Source organism: Lepidochelys olivacea, assembly GCF_965140295.1.
Source record: "Lepidochelys olivacea isolate rLepOli2 genome assembly, chromosome: 6".
NCBI lineage: Eukaryota > Metazoa > Chordata > Testudines > Cheloniidae > Lepidochelys > Lepidochelys olivacea.
In genome coordinates this window covers 17,189,375-17,207,256 of record NC_140416.1, presented here as the reverse complement: position 1 = coordinate 17,207,256, position 17,882 = coordinate 17,189,375, and the positions used below count along the sequence as shown (strand labels likewise).

The 17,882-nt window shown below is 43.3% G+C and overlaps 1 protein-coding gene and 1 long non-coding RNA gene across 4 annotated transcripts in view; one reads left to right on the top strand and one right to left on the bottom strand.

Moving 5' to 3' along the window:
• CHKA (choline kinase alpha) overlaps positions 1-12,066 on the bottom strand; it is a 40,659-nt gene extending 28,593 nt beyond the window's left edge. The window contains exons 1-2 of the mRNA XM_084630864.1: positions 11,671-12,066; positions 1,760-1,871 (exon numbers count right to left, since the gene is read on the bottom strand). Coding sequence (XP_084486990.1) covers positions 1,760-1,871; positions 11,671-11,987 — 429 coding nt within the window. The 5' untranslated portion in view covers positions 11,988-12,066. The remainder of the gene's footprint in view (positions 1-1,759; positions 1,872-11,670) is intronic.
• Positions 11,018-17,882, top strand: part of LOC311522030 — a 69,767-nt gene continuing 62,902 nt past the window's right edge. For 2 of the 3 annotated variants that reach the window (XR_014712027.1, XR_014712028.1), the window contains exon 1: positions 11,018-11,229. This is a non-coding gene — a long non-coding RNA (uncharacterized lncRNA). Of the gene's footprint in view, positions 11,230-12,204; positions 12,382-17,882 lie in introns of those variants that run through there. The other variant, XR_014712029.1, reaches the window with a different exon arrangement.

Here is a 17,882-nt window from a genome sequence, read left to right as displayed (position 1 = left end):
TCTTGTTTTGATTCCTTTATGAACAGGGCAGAAAAGAGGTAAGTCAAGAAAAAACCCCGAGGGAAGGAGGCAGGTGACTAAGCTCTAGTATTTGTAGTTTGTTTTTCCAAACTTTTTCAATGCATAATTACATTCAAAGCCTCTTGTTATTAAAAAAAGATGTTCTGCCCTTCCATTACTCAAATACAGATGTTTTGCAGTCCATTTTCGTACTAAAAACAACATTTTAAGATCGACTAAAATTAAAGCCATTAAATAAAGTTATTCTATTGTGAAAATCATTTACTGAATTATACTAATATCAATCTCTATAGCCTATTTTGTAAATTGACTATGGATTAAGTTTTTTAAAAATAACCGGTTCTCTTTCAGAAGGTTTAACTAAAACAAAAAAGTTATTAAAAAGACAGTATTCAGTTAAGCCAAATGCAGACTGAATTCTTAATTTACATCCAGCTGTGCCTGGGTGGTTTCAGACCAGTGGATAATCTTATGGCTGTTGCCGCAATACTTTGCTACAGTGGGCCAAAAGAATAAACCCTTTAAAATGAACGATGGTCCAGGCTTTCAGCAATCAAAGTCAGGACCTGAATCTCATTTTTAGGTTGTGTATATAAGATGCATTTTGTGATTAGTTAAGTGACACCTTCAGGTTTAATTGGATGCTATTATCACTTTCTGGTCAATTCACAGAAGGAAGCATGGATTACATTTTCAATAATTAACTGATGTAATAAAACATTCAGAAGATTATTCCAAGGAAATGATTGGGAATTGAAGGAAATTGCCACCAACTAATGATCAGTAAGAGACAAATTTCAATCACATGGGAAAAACTGAACATTATTGTGTGACGTGTCAAGCAAGGTAGATAAGGTTAAAATTTGTTCCATAGTTATGCAGTTATAGCTGTTAAGAATTTTATAATAGGTCACCTTTACAAAGTGTTTTGTATATGCCATTTGGAAGTTCACCTGTTAATTTTCTATAAATATTGCCACATAATTCTGTCAATCTTTAAAAGGGGTTTTAATCTTGGTACTGACCAATTGGCAATGAGAGCAATACTGAAAGAATGTTTGATAAAGAGCTCCATGTTAGTAAGCTGCTATAGCAGTTGTCACACCTAGCATTCATTTCAAAACTTGTATTTCAGAATGTGACAGCTGCAGGGTACTGGATGTTTGTGTCCGAAGTTTTAATGCTATTAAATACTGTACATCAATAGGTTTTACAGTAACCATAATAGACACCTACTCAGCACAGGTCTCTACAAAATGCTTGAAGACTATTCAAAGTAAGTTTGACAAAGCTTCAACTTAAACCTCAGAAGGGTTTGTGAAAGTGAGGCTAAGATTTAAAGGATTTACAAATTGTTTAGTCCTTTGAAATCTTAATGATGCCAAAGAAATTCCTATAGATTACACAGCAGCAGATTTTATACCTTGTTTTGGAATATCACACTCCAAACTCTTAATACCAGAAATAAACATTATGGACCAAACCAACAGCAAATGAGCCTTCAGCTGATAGACACAAGCCAGGATTTCTGTATAGAAAGGAGTACAAGTTCTAGGCAACGACAAATTAAAACAGAAACTGAAACTAGAAATCTATTCCCACCACCACCAAAAAACATTCCCCAACAATAAGAGTGGAACACACTTGCCTTGACACTGATCATTTAAGTCTCTTGAAATAATTATCCAGATATAAACTATAGAAACCCTCCCACGCCCAAAATGTTCTATGTACTCACCATCTGTAGGATTGCGCCATATAAGCGGAGGAGAACTTTTCGTGGCTCATCTGCAACCGTCTCCATGGTGTCAGGTAACGAGCACTGGAACAGCATGTTGCTAAGGCCACCTCTAACAAAAGAAAGGCAATCAGAAAACTGATCATTCTTCTCATGTCTCATATCCGTGAAGAGCAGATTCCTGCTTTATTACATATTTCAAGGCTTTGGACTGTCAGATCTGGAATAAGTGACCTGATCTAAATGCAGACTAAATTCAAACTCTCCAGCACATCACTAAATCACAAATCAGTAAGAAAATTTTTTTAAGACTGCCGATAATAGCTTGCCATTAGAAGCGGTATAGGACAGAAATCTACCTTTTTATTTGAGGGGGAAGAAAAAAAATAGGTGTTTGACTTATTACTGTGGGATAGTGTTTCTGCCGAAGAAAATCATTGGAATCTAGCCTGAGGAATGAAGACTTTTCCACATTTTCAAAGGCCATTTTATTATTTAAGTGAACAGCAACAGGATCTATTTGTGGAAAGGCTCATGAGCAGAATAGTAGATATGGTGCAAGTCAGGACTGACATATTTTAATGAGCTTCTCCCACAGTAGCTAAAATGATGCTGTTCTAAGCTGTACTCTTCTTTCTGGAGATTTAGTGCTTATGAAGAGATTAGATTTAACAGTCACCGAAAAAAGTTCAGTCAGTTTATCACAAGAGACATGCAGTTATGAACACAGAAGTTTTGCAGGAGTTTTCATTTGCTTCTGCGAACTTGATTGTGTACTATGCTCTCTCCCTTTGTTTACTTGTAACATCAGGTATTGAAGGATACCATCAATTAATGGTTTAATTAGAACTCCAAAGAAATTGCATGATTTTGGCCCTGATTACCCATAGTAAAAAAGTAAGCGTCACATGGTAGTTTCATATGCAGAAACCTGTAGATCTAAAACGTACTGAAATTTGATTTGCACTAGCTCTCAGTTTAGCTAGCTGAATATTCATCTGGGGAGCCCTACTGTAGTGGGACTAGCACCTGTTACAAGAGATTGTGAAAGAAACATCTCTACTATATGCTCTCCATATGATATGATTAATCTTAGAGGTTCCTTTTTGGGTGTTTTAAAGAACCAGGTTTTCAGTTTGTACCCCTTTTACTAGAATAGTTTAAAATTTTACTTGAACAAAAGCTTCCAGCACAGGTTGATCAGTCAAAATACCTATTTAACTATCCACGGACAACAATTTAGTGTTATTGCATGTCAGCTCATTGTGCAAACAGACTAGACTTGCATGGTCTGTACCTATGGTTGCAGTGGTGTTAGGTCTTATGAAGTCCAGTAATAAAATATCTTCATATAGCATCTTTAAATGTTATTTTTGTATTTAAAGAGTAACCAACAGCGTCAGAGGAGACAATACTGCCTACAACTATGACGATAGTTTTATAGAGGGGAAATGAAATACATCTGGAGTGATATTTTCCTCTGTTGGTGGTCCAATAGCAAGCAGAATATTTGTTTGAAGCCCCTTTTATAGGCAAAGAAAAATGGAATAAGAAGGTTGATGAAGCTAGGCAGGTCAAAGGATGAAAACTGAAAATGTTAGAATTCGTTCACAGCTTCGTGAATGGGACAGCTAAAAATGATAGATGTGTCTAGGGCTATTTTTGTTCCTTGTGGTTGGGACAGAGTGATAAGTTTGTCAATTGTAATAGTTCCAAAAGGAAGATAATAGTTGCCATCTGTCAGATGGCTCAGAGGGCTGTAGTTTGGCACTTGTACCTGCAAACGGATTCATCTCTATGAGCAAGCCTGGCATTTTTTAAAGTGTTTATATTATCATAGCTACTCATCCCTACTAGGTAGTATACTAATATATGATCGAAGACATCAGGGAAACATGCAAAAGCTCAGAAAGGAAGATGGTGGTCAGTTTGCAGTGATAAATCACAAGAGCCACAAAGAACTGAGATGTTGGGTGAACAAATGAAAGTTGAGTTAGGCACCCCAGGAAGTTAGCATACTTTTAAGCTAAATATCTAGTCAAATTTAAATATGGTACCTCAATTAGTTATAGCTAGACAGGTATCTGTCAAGGGGAAAATGTCAGTATACTTCTGGTTCTCTCCCATGTCAGCAAGATCCCATTGCTTTGCTATCCTGGAGTTAATACTGCTTTGTGTACCCCAATTACAAGTTCATCTTTTGAAAGCCTTCAAGCATTTAATTATCTTGGCAACATCCTGGATATCCAGTACCTTTATATAGTAAATTGAACCTCCTCCTTTAAATCATTTCAAGATAAAAAAAGATTGAACACTTTTGCTCATATCATACCCCATTTATGCTCACTTATTTCAAGTGGAAAAAGTACTACAGAAGAATTTACCACTACATTGCCTACTTGTTTCTAATATGTAAATCAGTGATCTGATTACCTTGAAGACAGCCATACATATCTGTTTCCTCCCTCTAATTCTGATGTCATACTCCCACCCAGTAAATTATTCATAAGGCAGCAGCAAGCAGATTGAGAGGGAAAGAAGAGAACACTAACTGATGTCACTTATAAATAGAATCATAGGATAACTGAAATCTATGAAAATCCTGCAGTTGTGATTACAGATGGGCATCATCTCTTACCTGTAATGCATAAAGCTATGTTCATTACAAAATTTCATAATGTCTGAAGTACTGCATTTCAAAGAAAGGTCTTTATGACAGTGGTGTTTTACAAAGAAGCCAGCTACCGCCACATACTCCACTTGCTATTAGTCTTATCTTTTAATATTTCCAGTGTGCTGAAATGGCTTAGAAGGGCCCAGGAGAACCTTGTTTTTAAAAACTGAAATAAATTGGTTCAACCATTTAAGTTCCAGTATGCAACATAAGTTATTCTCTCAGTTTAGCTTTAATTAACGAGTCTTATTTAAAATGCAGTTTTACCCTGAAACGTGACTAAATATAGTTCATTCTTACTCAACAGGTATGCTCCCTGCATATAATAGAGTCATAACAGGCTGATTAATGCATTGTTACTTTTGACTTGTGAGCACTGTAGATCTAGTAGTCTTGTGAGGATTTCAAATCATTCTTGAGCATGACTAAGAATTGATTACCAAGTTACAGTTGCAGGACCAGTTACACTTGTGCAAACCCACTGAAGATACCTGTGCAACACTTATGGAGGGCAAAATCTGGCCTGTGGAACCTTTTTCTACTGGTAACATGGAGAAAGAGCTTAAGTTTGACTTCAGGATCCCAGGTTGAGTTTGCTGGGACAGCAATTAGAAATCCATCTTTTTTACTTTAACTGAGTTCACCAGATAGGAAATAATTGAGACAAACAGAGTAGCTTATGCTGCCATTATTTAGTATTCATTTTCAGACCACAACTGAGCTTTAAACAAATAATGGCTGAGGCACTTGTTAGGAACAGGAACTTATACAGGCATTTGGAAAAAGCTGCTAAATCATGGTTGATATTTTAGCTGGATAAGGTGTTTAGGAAATCCTGCAGTCCTTTAAGTGGTTGTGCCAGTATCCTGGAACTACTTAGTAAAGTGCACCAGTATCAAATTTTGGCAGAAGATGACAGATAATTAATCTTTTAGAAAAGGTTAGCATGCAATACATATTACTATAGCCTTTATTTTGGCTCCCACAGATTTCAGAACGTTACTTAGTAATACTTAAAGGTTCCCAGTTCCACTTTGCTTTTTGGGGGAAAAAAGCTTATTCACTCACCCCACATTGTCTCTATAATATTGCTTTTCTGCAACAGGTCTTCATTATTGCCTCTCCTATCAGCATTATCAGGAATTTCCCTTCACAGCAAAGAAAAAATAGTATAATACTGATGGGAGTATAATTGTTGACAGTGGTAATATGGGTTCATCTTTCAAAAAAGGTGACCAGGATAAAGTAGTAGGCTAAAAACTACATTTTATACTTCATTATGTCCCTTAAAATTTGCGCTGTATTACACCAATTAAGTTAAATCAATACTTTGTGTATGTCATGCCATGATCTCACAACTATCTAAAAAGGTACAGCTCTTTCAGATGCCCAAAAGCTCAGAGGTCTGGGAAAAGCACAGCATGGTAGACCTGGTCATATTGTATTGCTCAAGTTTTCCTTCAATGGGATCCTAGGAGTCTGAATGTCAGAGGCCCACAAAAAAAAGCTGTGTAGATCAGCACTTCCTAAACTTATCTGCAGAGAGCTAGCTACTCACATAGCACTAGCTACTTATTTTCAGCTGCTTTTACAGATATCTATGCCCTTTGTGATGAAGGACTAAAAAAATAAAAAATTAAATTAAAAAAGCCACCACTGAGAAGCAGCTAGCCTGTGTGCTTCTACAGGGGCTGCTAATTACATAGAGAAAACAGCAGCAATCCTTTGGAACCAGAATCTTCAGTGGGAAACAAATATCCAAGGAAACATGGTACAAAGCAACCAGATCCTATGTTTAAGGAAAAAAGGACCAGGTGGTCTGGCAAGTATCCAGGGAAGTATGTAGCGGGGGGAAGACTAGGCAACTTATAACCATACAGGTAAGCAGGGAGAAGAAAGTAATAAAGATAACGGAGATCAAATGAAGAGCAAAAATAGATCATGTAGAGTCATGACTACAACACTAGGTCTACCTACATCTCCAAATAGCATTTAACATAAAACAAACTGTTAATGTTTACTTCCCTTGTAAAGCCCTTGAGAATGGTATAGTCTGTTTACTGGTCTTAGGGTATGTCTACCCTATGAAATGAGGTCAATTTTATAGAAGTCGATTTTTCAGAAGCGATTTTATACAGTCGATTGTGTGTGTCCCCACAAAGTCCATTAAGTCAGCAGAATGTGTCCGCAGTACCATGGCTAGTGTCTGGGTTAAGCTCCCAATGACTGATGGGTTAAAAACATTGTCATGGGTGGTATGGGTACATGTAGTCAGTTGCCGCCCCCCCCCCCATGAAAGCAACGGCAGAAAATTGTTTTGCAGCTTTTTTCCTGGGTTAACCACGCAGACTCCATAGCACTGCTAGCCATCCTCAATGGTGTTTTGCTCACTCCACCGCTTCCGCTGCAACTCTGCTATCCTGCGAACTGGAAGCTTCTGCCTCAGGCTGCTCTCCCAGCTGGCAGTACCACGTGGTCATACCTACCCCAGCCTACCCCTTACTCCCATGGCTCATGAAGCCTGGGACAGTGGTAAGGAGCAGTTCAACTATAGGCTGAGCAGGTGTGAATGGTGGAAGAATGTGCCTTTGGACATTTAAAAGCTCGCTGGCGCTGTTGGTCAGACCTCAGTGCAACCAACATTTCCATTGTTATTACCGATTGCTGTGTGCTCCATAATATCTGTGAGAGTAAGGGGGAACATGTTTATGGTGGGGTGGGAGGTTGAGGCAAATTGCCTGGCATCCAATTTTGACCAGCCAGACACCAGGGCTATTAGAAGAGCACAGCAAGGCACGCTGTGCAGAGACTTTGAAAACCAGTTTCATGACTGGCCACGCTATAGAGTGACAGTTGTGCGTGTTTCTCCTTGATGCAAACCCACCACCTTTGTTGATTTTAATTCGCCATAAGCAAACCGCCCTCCCCCCTTCGAAATAAAGTAACTATTGTTTTGAAACCATGCATTTTCTTTATTAATTAAAAAAATTGAGATAACTGACAAGGAAGCCACTGGTGGTTTTGGGTACATGTAGTCAGTGACCCCTCTGTGCCTCCCTCCGTGAAAGGAATGGCAGATAATCATTTCTTGCCCTTTTTCCTGGATTGCCCATGCATATGCCATAGCACTGCAAGCGGGAGCCTGCTCCGATCACCGCTGTAGTTGTGAGCATTGTAAACACCTTGCATTTGCCCTTGGAGATTTTCGCATATATATTAGCATTACATCCTTTGGAACGGAGTTCTGACAGCACGGATTCATCTCCCCATAGAGCGATCAGATCCAGTTCCTCCTGTTCGGTCCATGCTGGAGCTCTTTTGCTATTCTGGGACTTCATGGTCCCCTGTGCTGATGAGCTCGTCACGCTGGCCAAACAGGAAACAAAATTCAAAAGTTCCCAGAGCTTTTCCTGTGTACTTGACTAGTGCATCCGAGTTGAAAGTGCTGTCTAGAGCAGTCACAATGGAGCACTCTGGGATAGCTCCCGGAGGCCAATACTGTTGAATTGTATCCACACTACCCCAAATTCGACCCAGCGTTGTTAGTTTTAGTGCTAATCCCCTTGTTGGGGAGAAGTACAAAAATTGATTTTAAGAGTCCTTTAAGTCAACCAAAATGGCTTCGTCGTGTGGACGGGTGCAGGGTTAAATACACCTATTGCTGCTAAATTCAACCTAAACTTGTAGTGTTGACCAGAGCTTAGGATAAACGGTCCTTTCAAGTTACTTCTAGAACAATACAAAACCAGGGTGAAGGACAATTCCTACATGAATGACTGATTTTGAAGTGTATTAGTCTGGTGCTCTACTGGTGACACTATTTCAAGGCTCAGGAATCCTTGTGCTACCCCATTTAACTTGTTTAGGTTGAACTTGACTTGACTGTTTTGCAAGGGCAATAGTTTCATGCACTTCATCTCTGAAAGATTTAATCAAGGCACATCATACAGGAGACCAATAAAGGCTTTCCTTGTGACACAAGTCACTTAAAGCTGTATTTACAGCTATTGAATACAATTCCAATAGGACTATGAAAAAAAGGTATGTGAAAAGGCAACAAGATTCAATTAATTGGCTTCTGTGGCACCGTACGATTTGGCACTTCAAACGGACTCCTCTGTCAGCCTGTAGAGAGGTGCTACTCTACTCAGTAAAGGTTGGCATACACCATCCTTGCGCTTCTGATTAATGGCCACAGATAGGGAAAAAAGTAACACCTTTGCAAGAGGCAACATCTCCAATGTCTCTGCTCAGTTTTCCAAAGCAGAGCAAAAACGGCATGATTGTCATTGTCACATATTACTTCGTTCTGTTACATAAAAGCAATTGATATAAAAATTTTATAGGAATTGCAGCTTTATAAAAGCTGTGCAATTAACCAGAGCAATGTGGTTCACTCTGCTATCAATTCACAATATTTTGACCCTCCCTGACATCAGGATCAATATATTCTATATCTAAACTGGTAGCCGTTTTCCATCACCATCCTATTACGCAGGGATTTCAAACTCAATTTACCTTAGGGCCAGTGCCAGTCCTCAAATCCTCCCAGTGGGCCAATAATGTCACTCATGCTGCCCCAAACTCCACCCCGCCCCCTCCTGCCTAAGGCTCTGGGAGAGAGTTTGAGGGTCAGAGAGGGTGCAGGCTCTGGGAGAGAGTCAAGAGGTGTGGCGCTTAACTGGGACTGTAAGGCGGGGCGGGCCAGTGGGCCTCCATGCGCTGCTGCCCCCAGACACCGCCTCCACAGCTTCCTATTGGCCACAGGGGCACCTGGGGCAGGAGTAGTGCATGGAGGCACAACCCTGCCCCACCCCAGGGCCACAGGGAGGGGCTGGCAGACAGAGCAAGCAGGTAGACACCACTCAGCTCTGCTATGCTGCCAGGGCCCCAGGCCATTTTAAATTGCCTAGTGGAAGCACCTGGGGGTGGCAGGTGGGGCCAAGGGAGAGACCCCAAAACTGCTAGAGCCCCACAGGCCACATTGGCTACTATGCAGCTGGCGTTGAGGGCAGTGTCAAAGCTCCTCCACTACTGTGTCAAATCTTTCAAGTTTCCCAGCTGTGCTCCAGGTTTTTCAGTTTGGCTTCCACAGCTCTTCGCCATGTTGTTTTCAGGCAGCCTCATTTTTGCTTGTCTTCAGGTGTCCATCTTATTGCTACTCTGGTGATTGAATCAGTTTTCATCCGAAGCACACGACCGATCCAGCTCCAGCACCTCCCGGCAATGATGGTGCTCAGAGCATCTTGAATGCACTGTGTCATTACAGCAGTTCTCTATCAACAGCCAGTAACAGAGTACCCAATTTTGTTATTCCAGGGCTATGTTCTCCTTAAAAGGGAAACTGAGTCCAAGAGGTTCTATGGCAGTAGAGTGCAACTTCCGGCCAGCAAAATGCAACAATTTAAGTTTTTTTGTCACAGCCCCCTTCCTGAGAGCAGCTGCCAGTGCAAATGACCTGGATAATTTGTCTCAAAGGCAAAAGGGAAACCTTCCAAGAAATGCAGGAGAGCGCACCACAGTCTGAGGCAAAATGGAAATGTTTAGCCTCAGTTGGTGAAACAGACTGAAAGAGGAGAACAGGAGTGGGTAGATCAGAGTAAAATAAGTATCCAACACAGCAGGAAGATTAGTCTATTAACTGGCAACAAAAGGACTTTTGGATAATGTCATTCTGGTGACTATTCGCAGCTATTTGGACAGGTAAAGTTAGAATATTAGAAAACCACAATGATTGTGATCCTTTAATGTTTAAATAACTAATTATAGAAAACAGCCGACTCAGATCATATCTGTATAAAGAGTTAAAAAACAGACACCATCTTAGTTTAGCGTAACAAATTCAAGAAGAGTCTTCATTTTATACTTGTATACTCCAACAACTCTGTCTAGTCACTTCCACCATTTAACCTGAATAATCAGTGCTCTGTATGGGTTTCACATAACAAGGATGGGAGAAACATTTAAAAATGGAACATGTTCTAGAGCCACAAACAATGCCAGGGGGGCTCAGGTACAAGCATAGCTCCTGAAGGTCAGTTAGAGAATGAAATCTAGTACTGTTTAAAGTTAATTAAGATCCTACAATATTTTAAACTGGTTGGGCAAATAATTTTGAAGTCACAAATCCCTTTCACATAGTGGATTTTGAAAATGCAAACCCTTAAACCACAATAATGGTCAGAACTACTGGGCATTTGGAATTATTTAAGACTGATGTAAAAAACAGATACTGCTCTTTCACTCAGAGCAGTTTCAAAATACATTATACCGTTGCTGACCAAAGAATCCACACTTCATAATGCCCCCATTTTCATATCCAAGCCATACAAACCTGGTTACTCTATGGTAACCAACTGACATGCTGAATCACAGCACTACAGAAACCTAAAGATGACTCACAATGCTGGGATTTGCACTACCATTTGCAATTTACAGGATGAAAAGAAAATATGAAATTTTGAACACTGAAAAAAGCCACTGACACCAAAAAACCAAGGAACAAGTTTGAAACACTCAAATTGTTCTAAATAGAGTGCAAGCATTTCTAGGCATTTGTACAAGCAGTGCAGGAGCTCCCACAAACCCCCTGTTGAGCCACGAATCAAACATATTTTGGTAACCACCCAGAGCACCTCCTCTTGGCTCAGAGGAGAGCCACAGACGTAACGGTGCCGGACCCTCCCCCTTTACTGTGGTTCTGGATTCGATGCCGTGACTTAACAATGCTGAACTTCAACTGATGTCTGCTGCCCAGCCCCCTATGCCGCCTGGGCTTTGGAGGATACAGCGGAAGGTAGGTCCTCCCTGCCCCGTCCCCGCGGGACTCTAGGTTGGTTGGCCGCGCTGACCTTGCAACTGGTCTTCCTGGCGAGGGGGAGAGGAGGAAGAATCCAGCCTGAGGAGCTCAGCCTGCCTGCTTTCCCCCCGCCCCACAACAAATGCGGAGGGTGGGGGGGGGCTACCCCTTGCATCCTACAGTGCCCCAGGTCAGAAGGAGAACGCAGGTGGGAGAAGGTCCCCGCCCACTCAGCCCCATAGCGCCCGTCACCCGGCCCGGGGAGGGGGGGGAGAAGGAGGAACCAACTGGCTCCCCACCCCCTCAGGCCCAGAGCGCCCGCCACCCGCCCCATCTCCACAGTGCCCCCCTCCCCGGTCCTCACTCGCTGCCCCGCCCCCCCATAGCACCCCTGATGTAGCCCCGGGGTCCCTGCCCCGCCCCCCAGGAAGCACTGACCTGATGGGGCTTATGCGCAGCTGCTCCTCCCGCAGCCCCCGCCAGGCCCCGGGCAGGAACTCCTTGCACCACAGATACGCCTTGCGGCGGGTGCGGGAGTCGGGCTCCTCCTCAGGTGGCGGCAGCGTGGCCGGCGGCTGGTGCGGCGGCGGCGGCGCCCGCACCCCCGCCAGCTCCTTGCCGTCGGCCTCAGGGTGAGTGGGCGGCGACGGCGGCTGCCCCGCGGCGGGCAGGACCACCCCGGGGCCGGGGCTACAGCCGAGCAGCAGCCCCAGCGGGGAGGGCTCGGTTTCGCCGTTACAGAACTTGGTCTTCATAGCGCGGGCGGGTGAGGTAAATCGGTGGGGGAGGTGCGCGCGCTAGAGTCGGTGCCCGCAGACGGAATGCGAGAGGCGCGCGCCTGCTTCCCGTTCTTATACCCGCTCGGCACGCGGATCCGCTCATCCCACTCACACCCCCTTCGCCTCCCTCCCCCTCACCCCTCGCCGCCCTTTCTGATTGGCTCTCGACCCGCACCAGTCCGGCGGGCTCCGGCACCAGACGCCTCCTGATTGGCGCAGAAAAGAAGCAGCGGCTCCAGCTGCCGCAACGCAGGCTTTTGTGAGGGGCACACAAGCAGCCGATTGGCTGCTCCCGGTTGCCCCGGCGATCGGTGCGGCTCGCGCGCATCACAATGATGTGGAGAGAGAGCAAGGTGATTCATCCACGAAGGTCAGCCCCACCTCCCCCCACCCCGTGCTCAGCCGCCATCCCCCTTCCCTCTGAGCTCCGCCCCTCAGCCCCTTCTCTGAGCTTAGCTCCCCCACACTGTGTGCTCAGGCTTCACGCCCCCCTCCTCCTGAGCTCAGCCCCCACTGCCTCCATCTCCCCCCTGTGCCCACCACCCCTCCCCGTGTGGCTCCGTCTCCCCCCTCCAGCTCTGCCCGCCTAGCACAAGGATGCTCTCTCCTGGTGTGCTCAGCATCCCCCTCCCAACCGCAAGATTCTCTGTGGGTGGGTGAGAGGGGGAGGACATTAAGCCTTAGCAGAGCTGGGCAGTCACTGGAGAGGAAGGCAAAAGGTGGGGCACAGCTAGAGGGGTACTTGAGCTGTGAGTACAGCTGAACAAGCAGAAGAGGGGCACTGGGGCCAAGCTGAGGTCACCTTATTTTAGGTTTGTTTTAACATCTGGGAATTCAATATAGCATTATTACATCATTCGGTTGCTAGTGTTTAATTGACTATGTCCTGGGGTGTTAGGCTTGGCGTGGCAGTGCCATCTGTCCACTGCAGTGAGCATGGTGGGAGCTGCTGCTGCGCAGGACAGATGAGCAAATACTCACCAGCAACCACACACCACACAACAGAACCACTAACCCAGAAACCTATCCTTGCAACAAAGCCCGTTGCCAACTGTGCCCACGTATCTATTCAGGGAACACCATCACAGGGCCTAATAACATCAGCCACACTATCAGAGGCCCGTTCACCTGCACATCCACCAATGTGATATATGCCATCATGTCCCAGCAATGCCCCTCTGCCATGTACATTGGTCAAACTGGACAGTCTCTACGTAAAAGAATAAATGGACACAAATCAGATGTCAAGAATTATAACATTCATAAACCAGTCGGAGAACACTTCAATGTCTCTGGTAACGCGATTACAGACATGAAAGCTGCAATTCTTCAACAAAAAAACTTGAAATCCAGACTCCAGCGAGAAACTGTTGAATTGGAATTCATTTGCAAATTGGATACAATTAATTTAGGCTTGAATAGAGACTGGGAGTGGCTAAGTCATTATGCAAGGTAACCTATTTCCCCTTGTTTTTTCCTACCCCTCCCCCCCCCAGACGTTCTTGTTAAACCCTGGATTTGTGCTGGAAATGGCCCACCTTGATTATCATACACATTGTAAGGAGAGTGGTCACTTTAGATAAGCTATTACAAGCAGGAGATTGGGTTTGTGGGTGGGGGGGTGTGTGTGTGAGAAAACCTGGATATGTGCTGGAAATGGCCCAACTTGATTATCATACACATTGTAAGGAGAGTGATCACTTTAGATAAGCTATTGCCAGCAAGAGAGTGGGGTGGGGGGAGGTATTTTTTCGTGCTTTGTGTGTATAAAAGATCTTCTACACTTTCCACAGTATGCATCTGATGAAGTGAGCTGTAGCTCACGAAAGCTTATGCTCAGATAAATTGGTTAGTCTCTAAGGTGCCACAAGTACTCCTTTTCTTTTTGCGAATACAGACTAACATGGCTGTTACTCTGAAACAGGACAGATTGGCTCATGGTAACCAGGAGTTCCTTTAGCCCAAGCTCTTATGGAAAGAGGCAGGCTAATTAACAGTCTTATTCAGTTGGAGTTGATTCACACAGGGATGACAAACTGCACACATTTGACCTGTACTGAAAGGTGAACTCCAGAGGAAAATTTGTTTCTGTGTACATAGCTTTAAAGTTTTGTTTTGTTTTTTAAAAATCCATTTGTTTTTTACATTGGAAATATAAGAAATATCATGCTCTGACTTCTTTTTCTTGAAAGACTGGCAATATTTGCCGTATTGGAATGGTGACATCATAATCAGCTGAAATCAGTGTCAGCTTTCCTAGCCCTCAGGTGGAGTGGGAGGGAATGTTAAAATTGCCTAAGACTTAATATGCTCTTTTATCATAAAAGAGCAATAAAGAAACATGCCACCTTTGCACTGCTATGATCCTGAGCTACCTCTCCCTCAGCCAGGTCCCCCAACATACATAAGAACATAAGAATGGCCATACTGGGTCAGACCAAAGGTCCATCTAGCCCAGTATCCTGTCTTCCGACAGTGGCCAAAGGCAGGTGCCCCAGAGGGAATGAACAGAACAGGTCATCATCAAGTGATCCATCCCCTGTCGCCCATTCTCAGCTTCTGGTAATCAGAAGGTAGGGACACCCAGAGCATGGGATTGCATCCCTGAACATCTTGGCTAGTAGCCATAGATGGATCTATCCTCCATGAATTTATCTTGTTCTTTTTGGAACCTTGTTATAATTTTGGCCTTCACAACATCCCCTGGCACAAGTTCCACAGGTTGACTGTGCATATATCAGAGCAGCTGGAGGGCTCCTGTAATACCAGCTGCCAGTGGCTTCAAGGGACTAGTATAGTAGCTGGCGATCATTGGGGTGCATGGAAGATTCATCTACACTTTTTTTCTTAGCTAATTCTTTACAGTGGCATGCCCCTTTCTGGCCCATGCATCCTGCCCTGCCTCTTCACCATTGGAGAATCCCCCACTAGCATAGGAGTTTTGAGAGAGGAGTCAGGAGAGTTTTGTGGGTTGGTTTTAGAGCTGCTTTTTGCTGATAAAGAAGCCACAGCACAACTGAAAATCAGACTCATGGCTGAGGCATAGTAGTCCCTAATAATTGAGAGGAAGGGTGGTCCAATGGCGAGGGTGCTAGACTAGGACTCAGGAGATGTGGATTCAATTCCTGGATCAATCCTAGACATCCTGCACAAGTGACTTAGTCTCATGCCTCAGTTTCCCATCTGTAAAATGGAGATAATACTACTTCCCTACCTCACAGGGGTATTGTGAGGTGCTCAGGTACTATGGTAATGGGGGCCATATGAGTACTTCTGTTTTGTTTTGATCTAATTTCAGTTGTTAGGTTCAGTGTGCCGGTGGTGGTTGGAGTTGGTTGTCTATGGAGGTCAGACTAAATGATCTGGTAGTCCGTTCTGGTCTTAAATTCTATGACTCATGCTAGATAGATTCAGTAAATCTTAAGTGCTTTGCCAAACTGAGGCCTTGGTGGGGCCCATTGTTATACCTATTCTGTGGACAGAAGCACCTCCTTTGGTGTGGACAGTGCTCTTTGAGGAGTACAGCTCAGAACAAGAATCCAATTTACCATGGTCAGATGGACTTGAAGCTGTTTGCTGGTGTTTTTTGCTGCATTTGAGATAGAGGTGTCAGGCCACTACCTAAGGTGCATATCTGTCCTGGGGCCACAGAAGCAGAAGAAATTTCTGCATGAAGGGACAGTGGTTTCCTCTCTGCTATTCACACAAAAAACCAAAAAATGGCTAGCTCCTCAGCTTGTGTAATTCAGCATAGTTCAATTTGACTTCAGTGAAACTAGGCTGATCAGGTGAGGGTCTGTCCCCGAATGTTTTATAGGTGGTGTCCCTTTAATCAGAATATTTCATGGCTTTTGAGAACGGCAGTCAGGGCCCTGGTAACAGAAGAAGGGATGGAATGTTGGGGGTCAAGAGGTTTTGTGGCAGTTGGGAATGACAGTTGGCTTCTTATGGTTGATGAGAAATACTTCTTTCCAGGGATCTATCTGGAGAAGCAGAAAAGCCTTTGATGCTAGGTTTCAAAGTAGTAAGAAGAGTTCTATAATTGCAAAGTTCATCTTGTAACTCAAGCTGTCATTGAAACATGCAGGCAGGAGAACCAAAGAAAACACTGGGAAGTTTTGGTGTCTTGGACTTTAGGACTGACCTTGTGTTTCCTGAATGCCCTGGTCTCACTCTGCTTTATCACATGGTAGGAAACAGGAACTAGCTCCATCAATTTTTTTCTCTGACTAGAATTTTCTGACTAGCTTTCTCTACAATTGCTATCAGAGTGGAAAAAGCAGAGAAGTCAAAGAAGAAAGCCATTATTTGCTTCTCCTGTGGAGAGATGATTCAATCCACTTGTCCAAAGAGTCTGTCTCATCTCCTCATAAGACTCCAAACTGTTGGTACTGATGGATGGTCTCACTGACGTTTGCTCTACCTGACCCTTCTGTCTCAAACTCTGAGAAGAATATGTTTCAACAGCTCAAAGAACTTAAACGGAGGCAGAAAAATCACCTTGTTTTAAAGCCTTCTCATTACAGGACATTCACCTTCTTTGTTCCTTAACATCATTCTTCTCAATAACTAAGGCCCCTGTCCAACACTGAGAGCCACACAGACAGACTCCATGCACCTGTGTGGAAACCTATTGAGCATACAGCTATTTCCTATAGCTGTTTGTTCTGTTCGGTATTCCGTTTATTAATTATTATTGGAATTTTAGTAATTTTTATAGAAACATAAGAAACATAAAAACTTTACAATAGCTCATAGTGTTATGCACCCAGCTTAGCATAATCCATCCCTTGAGGGGCTCACACACTGGAGTCTTGAATGGATACAGTGCAGTCAATTCAAGAGCAGAGAGCTAGAAGGACTGCTGACAAATGAAGATGATCGTTCATATGAGCTTCAAGCTGCTTAGCTCATATAAAGCTACATACAGGATCTGATTATCAACAGCTTCATTTTTTCTCTTTCTAATGTTTTAGTTTATTCCTTTAAAATTTTTTTTTAGAACAAATTTAATTATTTTTTAAAAAGTTATATTGAGCTACTTTCTCATCTGAAAAAAATCCCCAGGAGGAGGATTTGGGTCAGGGTCTTGGTTACTGGCGAGAGAGCCTTTCATCTCTAAGTTGAAAATTCCAGGTCAGTGTAGACTAGAAGTTGTTACCATCTCAAGGCCGTTCTGTGGCCTTTATGACATGAGTTTGTTCTTGTCAGACCGGTTTTGAGTGGGCAGGTGATCACATAACGGATAGCATTGGCACTAGTGGCAACTTTGTTGGCAGTTGGTGCAGACAGGCCAAGGATGAATGCGCTCAGAGCTCAATCCAGTGCCGAGTGAAGTCAGTGGAAAGACTCCCATTGATTTCAATGGATATTAGATTAGACATATAGAGAATACTCTTTGGGGTCTAGAGGTGGTCCCCTCCAGGTTGGGCATGAGGCACACTGGTGGATCCATGTATGAAAAGTTTGTACTGACATGCCTCTGCTGTACCTATTCTGTGGGTGAAACGAGAACTTCACTCTAGACCTGGCAAGCTGGTACTTTTTACAAATGCTAAATTCACATTAAAATTAAAAGGAAAAATCTGTGACCATATTTTAACTGCTTGCAACTGTGTTTGTCAGCACTTTACTCTATTCCCCAAAAGGAGTCTATGTTATTGTTGGGAATTAGACAATGCACGTAATAAGGCTTTAATTTTGCAAAGGCTTTCTGGTAACATCATAATACATTGGAATGAAGCTCATTACCAAAATCCCAAAATAGAATTATAAAATTAATTCCTAGAACACAAATGATCAAGTGGTTAAAATACAGGAATGAGATTTAGATATAAGTCCCACTCTTATTTCAGTTCCACCTTAGTAATA